Raw genomic sequence first — 18,417 nt, 5'->3', positions numbered from 1 at the left:
ACCAAAGAATGGATTATTCAGCCCCAAGTATTTTCTTCTGACACGGCACACAAGCAAACATTTCACAGTGAATCAGGATCTACTGTAACACTCTGCTCGTTGTCTGAAAAATCCGGCACCCGATGCCTTGCTGGAAACCGCGCTTCGATCTGCCCGTTCTCTTCTATCGCACGAGCTGCACATGCTTGCTTATTCAGAATCTCCTCATTTAATGAGGCAGCTGGCAAATAAATGCAAATACACGATCTCCCACCCGGGGAAGATGATAAATATACGAATCTGTCCCTTTGTCGAACAGTCATTGGCAAGGATCCCAATTGCAGCAAAGTGGCAAAAACTCAGAGAAATGACTACAGATACCACAGTCCTAGTGTGAAAAGGTCCCTCGGTTAACTTCCTTGCCAGGGCAGCCAAAGCTAGACTGACGTCACGCATTTAATGCTGCCGCAGGTTGGGAAGACAGCTTGTCCCCGCAGGATCTGCAGGGAGAGGGGCATTTCTGACTCTCGGCTTCGCTCCACAGGTCAGAAAGAGTTGACGCTGCTCTCTGTGCAAGCAGGTACTTGTGTATCCAAGAAAGAGCACCCCGTGAATTCCGAGCACTAGGCTCCCTGCTGACACGGTCATGTCCCCCAGAAGAGGCTAATCACCAGGGAGACAAGAACTGTATTTTAAAATAGTTGAACATCATAAAACAGAGAGGCTGTTTTAAAACACTTCAGCCATGTTCTTCTCTAAACATGTATCTTTTGAGAACAAGTCTGCAAGCGGGAGAGTATACACACCCTTCCTCTCCTTGAATTTTTTCTTATCTAATAAACATTTTTGTGATCTTTCCAAATCAGCTCACTTAGAACATACTCAGATCTATGTTATGCTTTTCCCGGGCGGCATAAATTCCAACATATTGGTATGTCACGGCTAGTTTAACAAATCCTCTGTCCACAGACACCGAGGCGGTGTCTACTGGTGATATCACCATTTACGACAAATATCCAGGCTCCACCCGAGGGTAGCTCTGCTGGGTCAAAGAGCACACAGCTTTGACGAATAGCCCAATGCTGCAATGACTCTCCATGAAGATGGCATCGGGCCATGCCTGTCAACAGGGCCCGCTTCCCATATCCCTGTGCCAGAAGTGGGTATTAGCAAAACTGGAGCATGGCAGCCTGATGGGTACAAAATTGTTGGGTGGTTTGCTTTATATTCCTTTAATTGTGACAGTCGGGCTCAGAGACTTTAGCTAGGACTTTGTGAGTGGGATGCTGTGGAAAAAAGACCCCTGGGACCAGGAAGAGACAGACCTGGATTCTAGACTCCCTTTTCAGCCACGAGACTGTGGGCAAGTCATCTGACCTCTGGCTCCTGAGCCCCCTTGGCTGCGGGAGGAAGCCTCTGCACGGCCCGTCCCCGCCGCCTAGTGTGTGACAGTGCGGAACCAGTGCTGGAAGATGAGCCGGACCCACCGCAGCGCCAGGGAGGTGCTGGCGAAGACAGCTGGGACGCGGCCACCTGGGCCGGCGGAAAGGGACCGTGTGAGAGAGTGTCCCTTACTGAAGGTATAAACCGGGGAGGAAGCGGGGGAGGGGGTACATCAGAGTGTGGGGGAGCAAGAGCTCACACTGAAACCTCCTCAGAGAGAGTCCTCACAGTGGGCCCCGTGCAGCAGTGACAGGGCCTGCGCACAAGCGCTCGAGCTACGCCCTTCGAGCCACTCTCGTGGGAAAGGAGCCTGTGGACAAGCTGGGAAAAAGCTCTAACACTGTCCCCTTCTCAGACACGCACAACGTGCATCAGCTCACGATGCTCTTGCGGCCGCCAAACTGAAAGCGTATATCCCGCCAGGATTTTCCAGGCTCTTGTTTGACTGTGGAGTCCTGTCTCACCCAACCCTCACCGATGCCAGTGCCAGGGGCCATGTTTTTGGAAATGTCACTTTATGATGTTATAAATGTTAATCAGTCTCCAAAGTTCATATTTATTCTCATTATTTTGGTCTTAAAATTATAGGCATCGAATGTTCCAGAAAGTTATCAGGAGTCAGGTTTACGTTACAGAATTTGAAAGCCAGAGTAATAAACAAAAGATAAGGGAGCGAAGTATGTGGCTCTATGGAATTTTCCGTGGGGGAAACAGGGTGTGGCTGAGCACGGGCTGCCGGCCTGCCCCCACGGGACCACAGAGGCAGAACTCACCACACAGGAAGGCCACGGTCCGGAGGGTCTGCTGCATAAGGATCTGGGTGACCGGGGACAGGTTATGGTGCGTGTAGTGGGACATCACAATGCCTGAGAACAGGATGGCCATGATGCCTAGAGAGGAACAAGGAGGCAAAGCACAGAGACGTGAACAGGGCAGAAAAGCACCTGCTATATGATATGCAAATACTGTACATTTTCTGCAAGTCACTGGGCCCTACAGTGTTTTATGTTTTCAGAAAAAGGATAAAAAGGAGGAAGAAGGTACTACCTGAGGCCTCCCAGAGGCTGCAGAGAAGAGCTACGGGTGCCCTGTCTCTGGCAGCTTCCTTACCGGCCGGGTGACCTTGGGCTAAGCTTCTTCCCCTCCCCACGCCTCAGCTTTCTCATCTGAGCAGTGGGACTAACAGCACCCTCGCTGGACCCGTTAGGAGGGCAATGGGGATAAGCCATGTAGAGTGATCACCACAGGCCCCAGGCTGAGCAGGTGCAGTGACAGCTGTCACTGTCACCCACGGATGGAACGGGTGCAGGTGCGCCACTCTTGGGGGAGAAAGGGAGCGTAAGAATCTGGATGTGGAGAATGGGTGGGGTTTTATTTACTTTTTTTTTTTTTTAGACTTTATTTATTTATTTGACAGAGAGAGATCACAAGTAGGCAGAGAGGCAGGGCAGAGAGAGAGAGAGAGAGAGAAGGAAGCAGGCTCCCTGCCAAGCAGAGAGCCCAATGCGGGACTCGATCCCAGGACCCTGAGATCATGACCTGAGCTGAACGCAGAGGCTTAACCCACTGAGGCACCCAGGTGCCCCTTTTATTTACTTTTTAATATTTTTCTTTAATTTTAATTTTCCCTTCATCACAAGTTACTCTTATAACAAGAGAGAGAGGAGTGACTAAAAAAGGATTTCTACGTCCTTTCCTGAAAGCTCTCCACACGTCTACACCTCCTGCTGCTCACTCAGGACTGAGTTGTGGCCCACGGCCCCTAATCACTCCCAAAGCACTTTGCACAGAGGGGTTAGTTAGCCTCTCCGGGCTGCCCAGCCTTCGCAGCAGAAAAGGGGCCTAATTTTCACATAAGGAAGCAGAGATTTTTATAAACTCATTAAATAAGCTGCTAAACGTATGGATTACAAGTGAAAATTTGTAAGCAGAACTGTAGCTCATTCCTGCGGGTTAAAAACCGCCCTCAGAGCCGTTTCAAGCCCCCCCCCCAACACTCCCCCCCTCCCACAGGCAGACCCAGCCCCTGGTGCGAACAAGGCAAATTCCTGTGCTCTTTCATTCTTCCCTGCCAAGGAGGCTGCCAGGAACATTCCAGCGAAGCTTCCCACAATCCCACGAGGCACACCTGACAGGATGGGACAGGGAAAGGACAGGGCAGGCTCCCTGTGTCCCTCGAGGACGACAGCCCAAGCGGCGTTGCAAACCGCTGCTCTGCTAGGTGAGAACGCACACACCGCGACCTCCGGCTGGTCTCCCACTATGCTCCTGCGGGGCCCAGGGGGCCACCCGCAGACTGCTGACCCTTCCTGACACTGCCACAGAATCCAGGGAGGGCAAAGCAAAGTGAGGCAGAAGGGGCAGAGACCAAAAGCTGAGGCTGGAACTCCATCGAACGGCGGTGGGGCAGCTCAGACCAGCTCAGCCTGGGGCCCGTGATGGGCCTGCACGTGGCTTAGCCTCACGACCCCGACGGCTCCACGCAGGGTGCGGTTCGTCCCGGGGTCCAGACGAGCAAGCTGGGGCTCGATCGTGGCACGGACACGTTTCAGTTTTTATGGACTTGATCCTTAGCATCGCCACCCAGGGCGGAAAGTTCCCAGCTTCTGCGTTTCCAAAGCGTTTTGTTTCACTCGTCTGCTTTAGTCGTTGAAGGGTTATCAACTCCCTGGCAAAGCTGAGACCCCGGAGTTCTTACCTCGAAGTAAAAGCCAAACCCAGAGGTGCCTGGGCCACGTTTAGGTTGTGACACGAGCGGCCTTCCACTGACACTGTTGTCCCACCCACAGCAGGCCCCAACACGAAAGGACTTCTCCGGAAAGCCAAAGGATCTGGGAAGTCAGAGGTGACAGCGAAAGTTGCCCTGGGACTGAGCAGCAGCATCCACTGCCAGAGCCCCGAGGAGCTTTCCTGCCCTCCCTCTAGGCCGTCCCGCCATGGCGCTCTGCAGCAACAGGGCCGGCTCAGCGCGGAAGGGCTCTGGCTGGCGAGTCAGTCTGGTGCACCAGGCCAGGGCTGCAAACTCAGAAGCTTCGGGGGCCAGAAAGACAAAAAAAGGATGACCAACATGTGGGCGAAGAAGGCACAAGCCCCGTCTCTGAATTCTCCCTGTGGAAGGGAGGGCTCAGTGCTGACCAGTCCTCCTTCTGGCCTTTTCAGATGCCAGAGATCTGTTTCGTATGGGAAATCTTCCAGCTGTAATGACGGCAACTAACTGAAACGTCCACACATTTTCTGGACAGATAAACAGTCCCCTCTGGAGGCTGAGTTTGGACCCTAGGATGACGGGTCCTCAGGGCAGTGCAAGAGTGAACAGCCAGTCACCACCTTGACCCAGGGCTAGTCCGAAGTCAGGACATCTCTCGAGTTCTGCCGGCTGAAGGAAAGAGTCAGCAGCAGATGCGAAATCCTGAGGGACAACTCGAGTGTCTGCCCTATGAGCCCTCCCTCAGCAAAGCGGCTTCTCCAGAACCCAGACCGCCTTCAACCCACCGGAGCCGCCACCACACAGGCTGTGAAAACACCTGCGGGTAAATGGAGCAGACAGGCTCACTTCTACAGCTAAAAGCATGGGTCTTTTATTTTAAAGATTATTTATTTATGAGAGAGACAGAGCGAGAGCAGGAGTAGGGGGCAGGGGCAGAGGCAGAGGGAGAGGGAGAAGCAGACACCCTGCTGAGCAGGGAGCCTGATGCAGGACTCGATCCCAGGACCCTGAGATCAGGACCTGAGCCGAAGGCGGACACTTAATCAACTGAGCCACCCTGTCCCCCAGCCCCCCCAAGGCATGGGTATTTTAAAAAATGCCCTGTAAGGAAGAATTCCTGACACATGTATTTCTTTTAGAAGGCAAAAATCATTTGAGGAAGTAGATAATTAGTGCAACAAAATGGCCAGCTTCAAGGAAGGAAGGAAATCCATTTCTCGTTTCAGCTAAATCCACTATTTTAAATGTCATGAACAATGATGATGACTAGAGACTCAAGTCCAAAGGCAGAATGTGAAGGGTGTCTATCGTGGCACAATTTCCACTGCACTGCACCTTGCTGTATTTTGCTATAAAACATCCAGACTCAGAGGTACAGAGTAAGAGAATCTCCATTCACACCGTCTTGCCCCCGGGTAACTACTATTAAAGGTCCCGATACAGGCCGCCAGTTCTTTTCCTATGCCATAATAAAGCTTATCTGCCTTTAAAATGCACTCGATAGAAGGATCCCATTATGTATGCCCCATGGATTACCAGCAGAGGGAATTTTTTTTCCCCCAGAGGCATTTTTGAGGCCTCCAACACTTACCTGCCTTTGCACATGTAACAGAACCACAATTCCTCCCGGGGTCTACAGAACCCCACCGGCCGGAGTCCCTGCCTCTCTGGTCTTCCTGCTCTTTCTGGAGTGCGCCAAGCTCCCTCTCAGCAGTGTCCTGCTCAGCACCACCGCCCCAAGTCCTGCCTTGGCTGGCTCCTTCTCAGCACACAGGTCTTAGCTCAGGCACCACCTGTTTGGGGAGACCTTCTAGACCCCCTACCGTGTGATGTGCCTGCCCCCATGCCACTGGCACATTGCTCTGCCCCGTCATTCCCGCCCCTTCTTCAGTACCCGAAATTACCCGTATGTGTCTGCTTACTTGCTTACCATCGTTCTTCGGCAGGTAGGAGCCTGATGTGGTCTTGTTTACTAAGGACAGCCCCAGTACCAAGGACAGTTCCTGGCACCGAGGAGGCATTTGATAAGTATTCGCTGAATGGATGATCAATCTTTTTTTCTTAAAATTTTGCAATCTAGGGGTGCCTGGGTGGCTCAGTGGGTTAAATAAAGCCTCTGCCTTCGGCTCAGGTCATGATCCCAGGGTCCTGGGATCGAGCCCCGCATTGGGCTCTCTGCTCAGCGGGGAGCCTGCTTCCTCCTCTCTCTGCCTGCTTTTCTGCCTACTTGTGATGTCTCTCTGTCAAATAAATAAATAAAATCTTAAAAAAAATTTTTTTTGCAATCTATCTGGGAGTTCTTTCCATGGCAGCACAAATAAGTCAAATTCATTTATTCGGTGGCTGCATGGGATTCCATAGTGAGAACCGACCCAGGTGTACTTCATCTCTCCTAGGACCCGTGGCTTGTGGGTTTTCTCCCACAGGCAACACTGAGGAACCCCCGGTGTGCACCCGGGCACAGGAGCGCCGCACCATGCGTTCCACCTCTGGTAGAATGAAGATACGTCCCATCCTCCGTGACTCACCATGACAGTGTGTCGCTCTGCCCCAATCCCCCTCCCTCAGCCCACTGTTGGCTAAACTGGCAAAGGTGGGGTCTGTTCAGCCCTGGATCTTCAGAGCCAGAGGGCAAAGTGGCCCTTGAAACTGGCCTCAATGACTAGACTCATTAAGACTGACAGAGTCAGAACAAAGATTCTGAGAACAGCTAACACTAACTCATAACTAGGGGGCCTGTTTAATTTGCTATTGAAACCAGGATGTCTGTGACAGGGAAAGGGGGGGTGTCACTAATTTACATGTTGACGGTGTCAGGGACAGCAGGAAGTGTCACCCCAGCGTGCCTCTTGTCAGGACTCTTACTCGCATCATTCCCTTTAACCCCTGACCCGAGGGCCTTGTGTGTGGGGGGTGCCCTTCTATACCGTCTATTTCATGAGAAGGAAGTGGATGCTCAGAGTGGTTAAGGCGGCTCTGTGAGGTTGCACAGCTAATGAGGGGCGGGGCAGGAATCCAACGCAGGTCTGGTGTCCTTAACCACTGTGTCTGAAACGCGTGATAAGGGTGTATGATCCGGAGAACAGCACCCTGCTATGTATTGTTGGTAACTGCTTCCTCAGTCCTCTGGGACAGCAGTAGTGCAGGAGGAGAAGGAAGGGGGGGGACAGCAAACATCACCCCCACAACCCCCACCCTGGCCGTACTCTCACAGCGGGATTTCCTGCCATACTCTCACAGAGGGACTTGAGGGTCTTCACACACACCAGGGCTATCCTACCCTTGTCTGAAAACCATGTGACAAATATCCCAAAGTCAAATATGGGCCAAGCCCAGCCAACGGCCCAGAGGTAGCCGAGACTGCTCTTGGCTCGCATGTGCTGTTTCTGCCCCCACTGCCCACTGGTTTGTTTAGCAAAGGCCCTCAAAAACGTGAAGCCCTACAAACAGAAAACACTGCCGCTCTGAAGACAAGAAAAACACTTCCTAGTTTTGATCACAAATTCCAAACGGAGGCATGAAATACATCTTTGCCAGCAGGTACTCGGTGTTCATCTCAAAGGGGTGGGAACAGTTTAGAAAAACAGAGGTAAAAATAGCCAAGCTAGAGCCAAATGACTCACAGGTACTGTTTATGTAAGTGCCAAAATTCAGGAAAGATAAGAGAAGGAACTCGATGGCAGATACTGGGATGAAATTATCCAAGAGAACTGATGGGAACAAATCAAATTAAGAACAAACAAAACCCTGAGGTTTACCAAGAGTTTGCTAGTGAAAATGGCCAGAGTCCTCTCTGCTTCCTCCTTGGCAGGATCTGCTCACCGACTGTAATTCTAGAGAACGATCTGCGGGGAAGGAGAGTTCTGCTCAATGGAGTGAAGAAAAACCACTGGGGACTTCCACTTTGCTATGCCAACTGCAGTCCTGCTACAAACAGCTAGAAAACCTGATCAAAGATAGGAACCAAACGTGTCTTCTGATGCTGGGTACTACAGGGTAGGGCTGTCAGGAGGGAAACATTCCTGACGGAAGGGAAACAAAGCGGCCACTCCTGCTCCAGGCCCTGGCCCAGCCCGGACAAAGCTTCCAGGCTGAGGCTTAGGGAGCGGGGGGACTCCAAAACCCAGCCCAGCAGAGTCAGTCTAGCTGAGAAGAGACAGATGAGAGCTGCGGGACCTGAAGCGGCCAGAGTAACAGAGAAGGAGCCTGCACAGAGAAAGGGTTCTGGAGGGCTACAGCAGTGTCCCCTTGAATCTTGGATTATACTGGTCTGTACACGTGTGGGGTGAGACCCTAAGAGCCTAGGGAGACATACCACTGATAAGGAACAGGCCAACAATTTCTGAAGCTGGGAAGTTTGTGTTCCCACAGGCCAGAGTGGGGTGACCTTGTAATACAGGAGACAGGACACAGAGTCCTTAGAAGGGCACTGCGCTACTTCCTAGTGTTACTCCAGACCTGAGGACAAAGTCTGAAAGTAAACCTCAAAACGATTAAACTGATTTCAAGAAACTTGGATACACCACGGAAGAAGATCCAAAATTCTATGAAGATTACAAGAAAAATCTAGTAACTCAACAACGTAATAAGGTTTACAATGACTGGCATCCAATCAAAAATTAACAGGCAAGCAAAGAGCAGGAAAACACGACTTACAAGCAGAAGACACTGACCGAGAAAGACCGAGAACTGACGGAGATGATGGAATTAGCATGTAAGGACGTCCAGCGGCTCTTACAAACATGCTCCATCGGCTCAAGAATGTACAGACAATCATGAACACGGCAAGGAGAGAAACGCAGGACATAAGAGTGACCTGAAGGGAACTCCTGTGTATGAATGATACACATCCGGAGTGGAAAATACACTGGATGGACTAGCAGGACCATGAGCACGGCAGAAGGAAAGTCCCATGAGCAGAAAGACACAGCAAGAGGAATGAGCCAAAGTAAAGCATAGACAGAAGAAGAAAAGACTGAAAGAAATTAAAAAGGCAAAGTATATTATGGAATGATAGAACACTGTCAATCATAATTTTAGTAACTGGAGTCCCAACAGGAGAAGAGATGGGAAAACAGAAAAAAGTGTCTAAGAAATGGGTAAAAATTTCCCAAATTTGGTGAAAAGCTATAACCCCATAAAATTATAAACCCAAGAAATTCAACGAACCCCAAGTGGAATATAATGAGAATTATACCAAAGTACGTCAAAATCAAATTGCCACACACCTCTCAGAACGGCTAAACGTTTAAAAATTAAAATAAGTGTTGATGAGGACGGGAAGCAGCTAGAACTCTCTCGTGCATTCTAGTGGGGATGCAAAATGGCCCAGTCATTTTGGAAAACACTCGGCAGTTTCTAAGAAATACATACTTACCATTTGACCCTGCAACTTCACTTCTTAGTTATTTATCCAAGATAAATGAAAATAGCCACACATATTCATACCCAAAATCTGGAAAAACCCCAATGTCCCTCCAATGAATGACTAAAACATGGCGCAGTAAGAATGTGTAAACTACTGACGCGCACAAAAACATGAGTGTCTTTCAACATTATGATCATGAAAAGAAAGGAGACACGAAAGTCTGTATACTGTGTGATTTCATCTGTAGGACATTCTGGAAAAGGAAAAACTATCGTGATAGAATGCAGATCAGTGGGGGCCAGGGCCTAGGGCCAGGCCAGGGGACTGACTGCCCTTGGCGGTCTGACCCCATCACCTTTCAGTGAAGGCCCTTTCGGGGACTTGGTTTGGGAAAGGGACAACATGGGAAGTGACATTTTGATCTCTGCTACAGGGTGGCGGGTGAAGAAAAGACGGGACCATGACAACCCCGATCCCCTCAATCCAGCCAGGTCTAAATTCAGAGGTGTCCCTAAAGGGCCAGTAAATCCCCTTTGTTGCTTAAGCTTTTCTGAGTTGTGACTGTCTCTTGTGATTGGAAGTGACCCCATTGACACAATCTCTTCCACCAGGCAGGACAACGTGCCATCAACCCCAGCAGTTCAACGTTTCTGTCACTTACCCGAGAGGGAGATTCCTTCTGCGAGCCCATAAGGAAGATAAGCAAAAATGATCATCATGCCAAACTCCAAGGAAGGCGTTTTCCTCAAGTCAATATGTTTTAGCACGTAAATAACAGTTGTCAAGGAAAAAGAACCAAGGGACAGTTGATGGGAGATGTAGGAAAGTCACAAAACTGCTGCCTTCCAAATACACAAGGTAAGCAATGGATACGAAAGGCTTCGGGACATCCCAGGGTAACATGTGAAAATCCATTGTTTTCTTTTCCTCTGCAGGGAGACTGTTGTTTTAAGAAGGGGGAATCTCACAAAACACTAACAACTGGAAATTCCTGAGACAAACGGCAGGGGAAAAATTAAAATCGACCTAAGTCAACTCATTTAAAAATGCTGACTTGGAAGGCTGGCAACGTGCCGGGGCTGCGGGGGCAAAGCTGAGGCAGCGGCCAGGAGGACAGTCCGTGCTGCCAGGTCCCTTCCAGGGCCGTGTCACGCCTTCCCCCCTTCCTCCAACATGAGATAAGACAGCTGAAGGGGTGTCCAGAACTCTCGGGGAAAGTGCCCCACTGGAGGACCTTCTTTCACATTCCTGGAGATTTCTAAACTCAAGCTCCTGTGAAAGGAGACTCTTCTCTCTCTTCAAGTACAGCCCACGCGCCCGTGCTGGGGCTCGCAGCGCCCATCCACTTGGCTTCCGCAGAGCCAGTGCTTCTCCATCCCCTCCCCGTCCAGGAGAAAGATAAATATGGAGGGAAATACTAAACTGGAAAGTTTTCCGTTCTGCTTATTGGTACAATATGAGAAGCTGTCAGCCAACAATGGAGCCTTTAGACTTCCGGACAAAGCGGGGGAAGGGAAAATTCAACAGGATGGCAGACCAGCGTGCCTGTCCCAGGCAAGGGTGGCTCTTCCGGCCATCTGTGGAACAAACACACTGCTCGTGGAGGAGGGCCAGGTGGCCGGCTCCCTGAGACGCAGGCCTGGGCTCCCACAGAAACGGTCTGGTGCCTGTTCCTATTTTAAACGTGACGAATTTTCTACAGCAATGAAGGTGTCATTCGTCCTAAGAGCCTCTCTCCTCCTCTGGCTAGAAAAGTGTACGGGCCACTGAGCAGTGCACTCAGCGTGAACACCCTGGACGGACTCACTTTGAAAGGCTCTTTTCTGGCCCTCCAGATAAACACTTTCAGTGGGGTAGAGACTCTCTCAGTTTGGTAATTTCAGAGGAAGTTAATTTCCAGTTTTCTGACTGTGACAAGCAAGACAGGGGAACCTGAAAATCTCAAGTGAGAAGTTCCCCTAATGGTGGGATCGGAGAGGCAACGGTGTGCACGACCGTGATGCTCTGAAAAGGGACGTCCTAAATTGCACACGCCACATCTCAAAGTCCTTGGGTTTCAATGAAAGTGCTCCTTAAGACAAAAGTACACAAAGGTCCTCCTTCCAACACTGCCTTAGACTGAAACGGGCCCCTTCAGGAAGAGGGGGAAATGGCTGGAGATGGAGATAATAGTGAACATCTTCTCAGCCACGCGTGTTCATCATATTAAAAGGATATTAATGCAGAGATTAAGCCAGTGAGAGTGCCGAGTGCTGCCGAGCCAAAGAACATTTTGAGGAAGTAGCCAAGGGCTTGTAAAAATGTTTGCCACCCACTGACATCTGACATATTTTTCCTTGTTAAACCTTCAGCTGTGCTAGGAAGTAAAAGAAAAACAAGAAAGAAGTTAAAATGTTATAGAGAAAGTTATTAGCAATCAACTAAAACTCAACACTGACTTTTTTTTTTTTTTTTTTGCTTACGCGGTCCTCCATTCCTTCCATCATTGGGTTAGGTCACTTACTGTTCACCTACTTTGTGAACTGGAACCTACTGTGTTAGCTTTCGGGGTGGGGGGCAGGGTTCAGAGAGCCTAGCAGAGTCCCTGCCCTGCTGGGGCTCTTTCTGTCTGGTAAGGCAGACAAACAAGGAGAGAACAAGTGACCACACTGGGGGGAGGGCAAAGGGCTGCAGAAACATGGGGTGTGCGTCTAACTCAACCCGGGTGGTGGTCCGGGAAGGCTCTTCCTGACGCGTGGGCTGTGTTCAGCCTTAGAAAAAGAAGAGTTAATGGGCGAGGAAATGAGGGCAAGTGCCCCAGGCAGAGGGAACAGCACGTGCAGAGGCAGGGAGCCCAAGAACGCACAGCACATTCTGGGAGCATCCAATTATGTAATCAGCATGGCTAGAACCCAGGAAGGGACGGGGAGGGGGCACTGGTGGGGAGAACAGTAGCAAGAAGTACGACCAGCTGCCACGGTGGCCCTGGGTAAGGCAATGGACCAAGCTAGGTGTGGGTATTTCACCCCGAAGGCCCTAGGGAGTCATGGGGAGTGCTTCTAGTTGGGGCGGGGGGGGGGGGGACGGCAGCAGGGATCCTGGGATAAAACCTGGAACTGAAGCGTCGGCAGGAAATCTGAGCACGGAGCAACCTAAAGAAGAAATGTCACAGGGAAAGGGCCGAGAGAGTGGGTTAGGAAGCATCAGGAAGAACTGAAAGAACTTTCCTTCTAGGATAACAGAACAAAGTAAACTGTTAGAAGCCATTAAATTCAATGAACGGTTTTATCCCGAAAGGAAAAACCATTACACCACGGCAATGAAGTTATCCTCATTAAAGATCCTCCTCCTGATGGATTCTACCTTCAGACTACCTCTCAGATCCACCCACTTCTCTCCCTCTCTCTCCTTACCGTCCTGTCCCAGGCCTATGCCTTATCGCTCTTTCTAAACATCCTTGTCTTCCTTCCACTCACTGGCCTGCATGATCCTTTTCTTTTTTTTTTTTTTTTATTTTATTTATTTATTTGACAGAGAGAGATCACAAGTAGACAGAGAGGCAGGCACAGAGAGAGAGAGGGAAGCAGGCTCGCTGCTGAGCAGAGAGCCCGATGCGGGGCTCGATCCCAGGACCCTGAGATCATGACCTGAGCCGAAGGCAGCGGCTTAACCCACTGAGCCACCCAGGCGCCCCTGCATGATCCTTTTCAAATGCACCATCTGATCGGGCCACCGGCCTGTCCAAACCTGTCGACAGTTTCCTACTGCTTTTCAGGAGGAAGCCCCGTCTGAGCAGCACCGGACCCCTGTGTCTGCCAGACCTCGTGACCCCGTCTCCCCCTCACTCAGGAAGGGTCCCAGTGTCATGGGACCCTGGTCGTCTTTCACAGCTCCCTGGCCCCAGCTCATGTCCCAGTCTGTTCCTCGGAACCTAGGGTCAGTGTCACTTCCTCAGGGACAGCTGCCCTGACGCCTTCACATATTCTGGGCTCTCCTGGAACCTGACTTCTTCACAGAAAGTGCCAACTCATGAGTCATTCATGAGCGACCATGCCTGTGTCCATCTTGTTCACCGCTACATGTCCAGGGCCTAAAGCAGAGCCTAGTATACAAAGACACTCAGTTAATTTTTGCTGAATTAGTAAACAAAACAAAGAATTATCAATAGAAATATTTGGTTTCATTAATCGGCATTTCATGAATTGGTATAATTTTAAGGCAGGATAATCTCTGATTAAAGGGTAGCTTCGACAAATAACCTCAGGAAGTTTTCTGTGATGATTCACAGCACAGTGTAACATATAACATAATAAAGGTTCTGAAAAGTCCTGCAAAAAAAAAAAAATCTAACTTTTTTCACATGAAGTTTTCCAAACTCACTTGAACATACCATCTCCTCCAACCCCTTCTTTCCCTACCTTGGGGACTGGTTAACACCCTACCTCGGGGACTGCTGAGAGCCAACACGGGTTCTCACTGGACAAGTGTTTTTGAAGGCTAAGCTCACCCACAGTTCCCAAATGGACCTGCAGGCTGCCAGCACATGGTGTCCAGCCCCCAGCCCTTAAAGCTGGTCCACTGGCTGGGGCCACTGCTTTCTTTTCATGCAGAGGCCCCATGGAAGTGACACGCTGGTGAGGTCACATCAAGGGAGGACAGCAGACCCAGGACAGAGGCCAACGGTTTCTGAACTCAGGATAACTGAAAGTAGAATTTGGACTCTTTCTGGCCTGGCAAATTTCTACATTTTTTATTTCTCTCACGTAAAAGAACATGAGACAAAGCTGCTTCAGGATCCATTTCATGAGCCTACTTTGCAGCTGGAGAGCACAAAAAGGTTTCCTCTGTAGCAGTTATGGTGAGACTAAATCATCATACTAACAAATCAAAGCTAAAACTAATTTAATTAAAGTTAATGAAGAAACAAAAGACAGCTTTCTGGCACTTATGAAAATGAACACATCAAAAAAGGGGTATAATTTATTCACACATTCAGTTGCAAAGGTAAGTGTGTCAGGTCGCTTTGAGAGCGATCATTTATGAAGCAGACTCTCAAACAAGATAGAGTCTATCTAATAACCAAGGAAAGGTGACAACAGCCCCCTCCTGTCCTGCTCCCCAGCACCCCCAAACAGGCACGCCTACCATGCCCGCTGTCTCTCCAGCCTGAAAATGCCTACCGGCTCATGAGACAGCTTGGCTGAGAAGCCTCACTCCTACCCGTCAGAGCGGCTGTCTCCCTCTCGTACTCCAGGCACTGCCCTCACTCCTCTGGGAGCATCCTTCTCCCACCTTGGACTGACCTTGTCAAGTCCAGCTGTCTCTGAGCGACGTTTGACACGTGGAGGGCCCTCGCCACATGCTGAGGGTGGACGGCCAGCCTTCAGCATCCCCCACCCCAGCCTGCAGACCGCACACATATGCGTGCGGCCCACAGCTCCAGTTTTGGGAACTGTCATCACAGGCGACCCTGGCCTTCAAGAGCACTTTTCCAGGAAGAAACTGTGGCTGCTTGCGGTGACTCCACCATTCCTCACTTTCGAAAGAAGACAGCTCCTCCTCTTTAACCTTCTTGTGGCAAAGAGTTCAGGAGAAGCTCAGCAAAGGTCCTACTTCTGACAGATTTTTTAAAAACAAAATACATTCGAGAAAAAGCAGTTGAGTTGAGCTCCTAATGTATAAAAATAACTCATGATGTCATCACCAATTTGGACAAAATTCTTTATCGTGAATGTTGAATATGTGCAGCCACCAGGACACGAGACAAAAGTCAAAACCCGCAAGTGAAAAGGCTTTCAGAGTAGATCTTAAATATTACTGCGATAATTGCCTAATAAAGCTACAGAAATCTTTGCCAAGAGAAATGTGAAAAAGCCAACAGTGAGGAACTTGCTAAACAGATCCCAGGAAGTTCACAGAATGAACTACTCTGTAACCAGGAAAATCAGGTTATGGAAGATTATTTTTCCACTCTGCTCAACGGAAGAGTTACAATACAGTATACGGGGCATACGTCCCACTACACAAAACACAGGCAGACTTCCAAAATGTTAACTGTAATTATCTCTGGTTAGTAATAATGCATATACTCTAATTTTCTAAATTTTGTATGAAGAATATATGTATTACTTTTAGAATAACAAAAATGTTTTAAAGTTTTTTTTATTTTAAGGTCTGCTAATTAAGGTTGCAATTAAGCAACATTTGGTAAAGTTTTTCTTGCAAGATTAGGACAAAACTAGGACAAAGACAGGAAATGGTAACTGGAGGACAGGTGTAGAAGAGGAAAGGATCTAACATTAACTGATGTCTGCTGCTTCTCACACAGGATAGTATTTATTCAATCCTCAAATCCAGTCCTAGGCTGGGGCATTATCACCCTCACTTTACTGCTGAGAAGCACGTGGCTCAGAGAGGTAAAGGAGCGGACCCAGGGCCACACAGCTGTGAGTGGCATCAACCTGATTCTAAAACCTGGGTTCCTCCCACTATAAAACATCGTTTTATTCCAACGTAAAGATCCTGAATGTAGTCTATAATAAAGCTTTTAAGAAAATGCCAACAAACACAGAGTGACTATGCTTGACCAGGAATCCGCCAACAAAGGAAACAGGTTTTTCTTTAGCAGAACACAGGATGGCTCCTAAGGTTCTCTTAGCTGATCTGTGAAACGCTGTCCAGGGCTCTTTCCTCCAACTGGTTTGACTGCCGGTGACTCCTCTAGTTTTGCTAAAACTGTCTGGTCTCCTGCCCATACATGCTAATGAACACTACAAAAGACAGAGTTCAAGGAAACAGCCCTGCGTCAGAGAGACGCATGTGAGATGACCTTAGAGTCATTTCTTTTTCTCAGTGGCTTCTTGACATTTTAGGATTCATCTACCATTTCTCAGATCCTATCAACAAGGGCAGTGATAACAGACGAACAGATGAAAAAGAGATTTACAGTGTCCCAAGCAGCTTTCACGCAACAGCATCTTGAGGCTGGGACACCTGTGAGCATTGCTGGCTCATTCTCCACGAGGCGAAAGGAAGGTGCTGGGCGACAGCCCCTCAGTGGGAGAGCAGGGCCTCTGCCTACCGCTTCTGTCTGCACCGAAGCTGCCACACACCCATCCCTCAACTGGCTGCTCCCTCCTATGCTGGAACGAATGAAGCACCAGTTCTTGGGTCTCACCCCCGAACAACTGATCAGAAGCTGCTGAGCGGGCGGGGCCCAGGACTGCTCTGGTTAATGAGCACCCCTGGGACCTGGACAAGAAGCTGCACTTGAAAGCACTGCGGAAAGGTCCTAAAGGGCGGGCTTGCCTCTGCTCAGCCCGGGCCTTGACAGCACCGCTGGGGTGCGTGAGGGGTTGTCGGGACAGAAGACGGAGAAGCGCATGACCCGGCCGCCCGGAGGACAAGCAGCTGTTCGTGCAGCTGCCTGGGAACAGCTGTCTCTCTGACAGCTCAGTGGCGGCCTTGAAGAAAGGACACTCACTTGGTCAGGACAATGGAGACTGCGTCGTTGAGGATACTCTCTCCAAAAACCAGCATGTTGAGCACCGGGTCCACGTGAAGCGCATTGAAAATGGCAATAGTGGCCACCGGGTCGACGGCAGAAATCAGGGAGCCAAATGCAAAGCTGCACAGAGGAGAAAAGGAAGGGGTCACTCGGCGATGCTGACCACGTGGCCCACACGGTAAAACAGCAAAGCCAGAGCCTGTATGCGGTCTGACACGTTCGTACACACCGGAGCCGCGGTAACTGGAGGAGCCGGTGTCTCTTCTCCCGCTCCTCAGGCAGTTGTTAGAATAGCCTGGTTTCCCACCCTGAGTCCCAGGGCTTTATCTGACCAATGACCGATGGCAGACTTTGGCTGAAAATACATTAGACATCCCCAGCCTTCTTTGTCAGAGCAGCCAGAACCGTGATGGCTCACGGGGCCTCCCCCACAGGGCCCACAAACTCCTGAGTGTGACCTTTGCCTCTCCCCTGGCCACCAGAGTGCCACTGTGACTGGCCGTAGACACCATCTCGGAGAGTGCCAAGAGTCAGCAGCATCTCTGGGGTGCTTCAAGGGGATGGCAGCCACCCACGCCAGCGCCACTCCCCACCAGGCCAGCAGCTCCCCCTAACAGTGCCCAGGAAGGCGTCACTCCCACCAAGAAGGAGCTAGTAATGGCCTGAAATGTTTCAGGCACCGAGGCCAATAATGAGAGCCAACACTGACAGGGCACTGACCACACCCCGGGCGTGGTGCGGGCACTTTACGCGCAGGAACTCGCTATTCTACACGGCCCCCATGTGTGCCGCCACTGTAACTGCCCCAGCCACGTAAGAGGAAATGGGGGGACAGGGAGGTTAAGGAACTTGTTTAAGGTCAGACAGCTAAGAAGTGGCAGAGCCAGGATCCAAACACAGGCCGTCTGGCTCAGAGTCCGTGCTCCTGACCGCTACACTGGACCCAGCAACACCCAGACACCAAGGGTGGTTTGGAAAATGGCAAGCTTTATGTGGAAGATCAGAGTGACCCGGCGGGGGCGGCAGGCTGGGCCACTTAGACTGGACGGTCAGAAAAGGGCCCCGAAGAGATGACTCTTACTTAAACAAGCACTAGGTGAGAAAGAGTAGATGGCCAAGCCAGGGTCTGGGGACAGAGACAGCGGCGAGATGCCTCTGAGGTGGGAGCGAGCTTGCTGGCCTGAGAAACAGACACGAGAGTGTGGCAGCAGCCCGTGACGGTGAGCGGCAGGACATGTCGGAGGCTGGCAAGCAAGGGAGGGCCTCATGGGCCACCAGGAGCCTGGATGATTTATTCTCTCAACTTGTCTTTTTACCCCTAAGAGTTCTCGAGAGCCTTCCAATCCTGTCAAATGACACGCCCGGCACTGCTTTCCTTCTAGCTCAGCAGATGAGGTCTGCCCCGTTCTACAACATGAGACAAAACAGGGACCT

The 18,417-nt window shown here is 50.3% G+C and overlaps 1 protein-coding gene and 1 long non-coding RNA gene across 3 annotated transcripts in view; one reads left to right on the top strand and one right to left on the bottom strand.

Moving 5' to 3' along the window:
• SLC9A8 (solute carrier family 9 member A8) overlaps positions 1–18,417 on the bottom strand; it is a 70,948-nt gene that overhangs the window by 14,169 nt on the left and 38,362 nt on the right. Inside the window, exons 8-11 of the mRNA XM_045980114.1 lie at positions 16,960–17,103; positions 11,715–11,853; positions 10,159–10,264; positions 2,196–2,312 (exon numbers count right to left, since the gene is read on the bottom strand). Coding sequence (XP_045836070.1) covers positions 2,196–2,312; positions 10,159–10,264; positions 11,715–11,853; positions 16,960–17,103 — 506 coding nt within the window. The remainder of the gene's footprint in view (positions 1–2,195; positions 2,313–10,158; positions 10,265–11,714; positions 11,854–16,959; positions 17,104–18,417) is intronic.
• Positions 2–11,702, top strand: LOC123926348. 2 transcript variants are annotated; one of them, XR_006815225.1, is made up of 3 exons: positions 2–1,559; positions 10,109–10,355; positions 10,433–11,702. It is a non-coding gene; the product is annotated as an uncharacterized LOC123926348 (long non-coding RNA). The 2 variants fall into 2 exon arrangements; XR_006815224.1 differs by lacking the exons at positions 10,109–10,355; positions 10,433–11,702 and adding exons at positions 4,212–4,952; positions 6,076–6,200.

This window comes from Meles meles, chromosome 16, assembly GCF_922984935.1.
Source record: "Meles meles chromosome 16, mMelMel3.1 paternal haplotype, whole genome shotgun sequence".
Lineage (NCBI taxonomy): Eukaryota > Metazoa > Chordata > Mammalia > Carnivora > Mustelidae > Meles > Meles meles.
The sequence above is the reverse complement of the archived record's forward strand: the minus strand, read 5'-3'. Positions and strand labels throughout refer to the sequence as shown.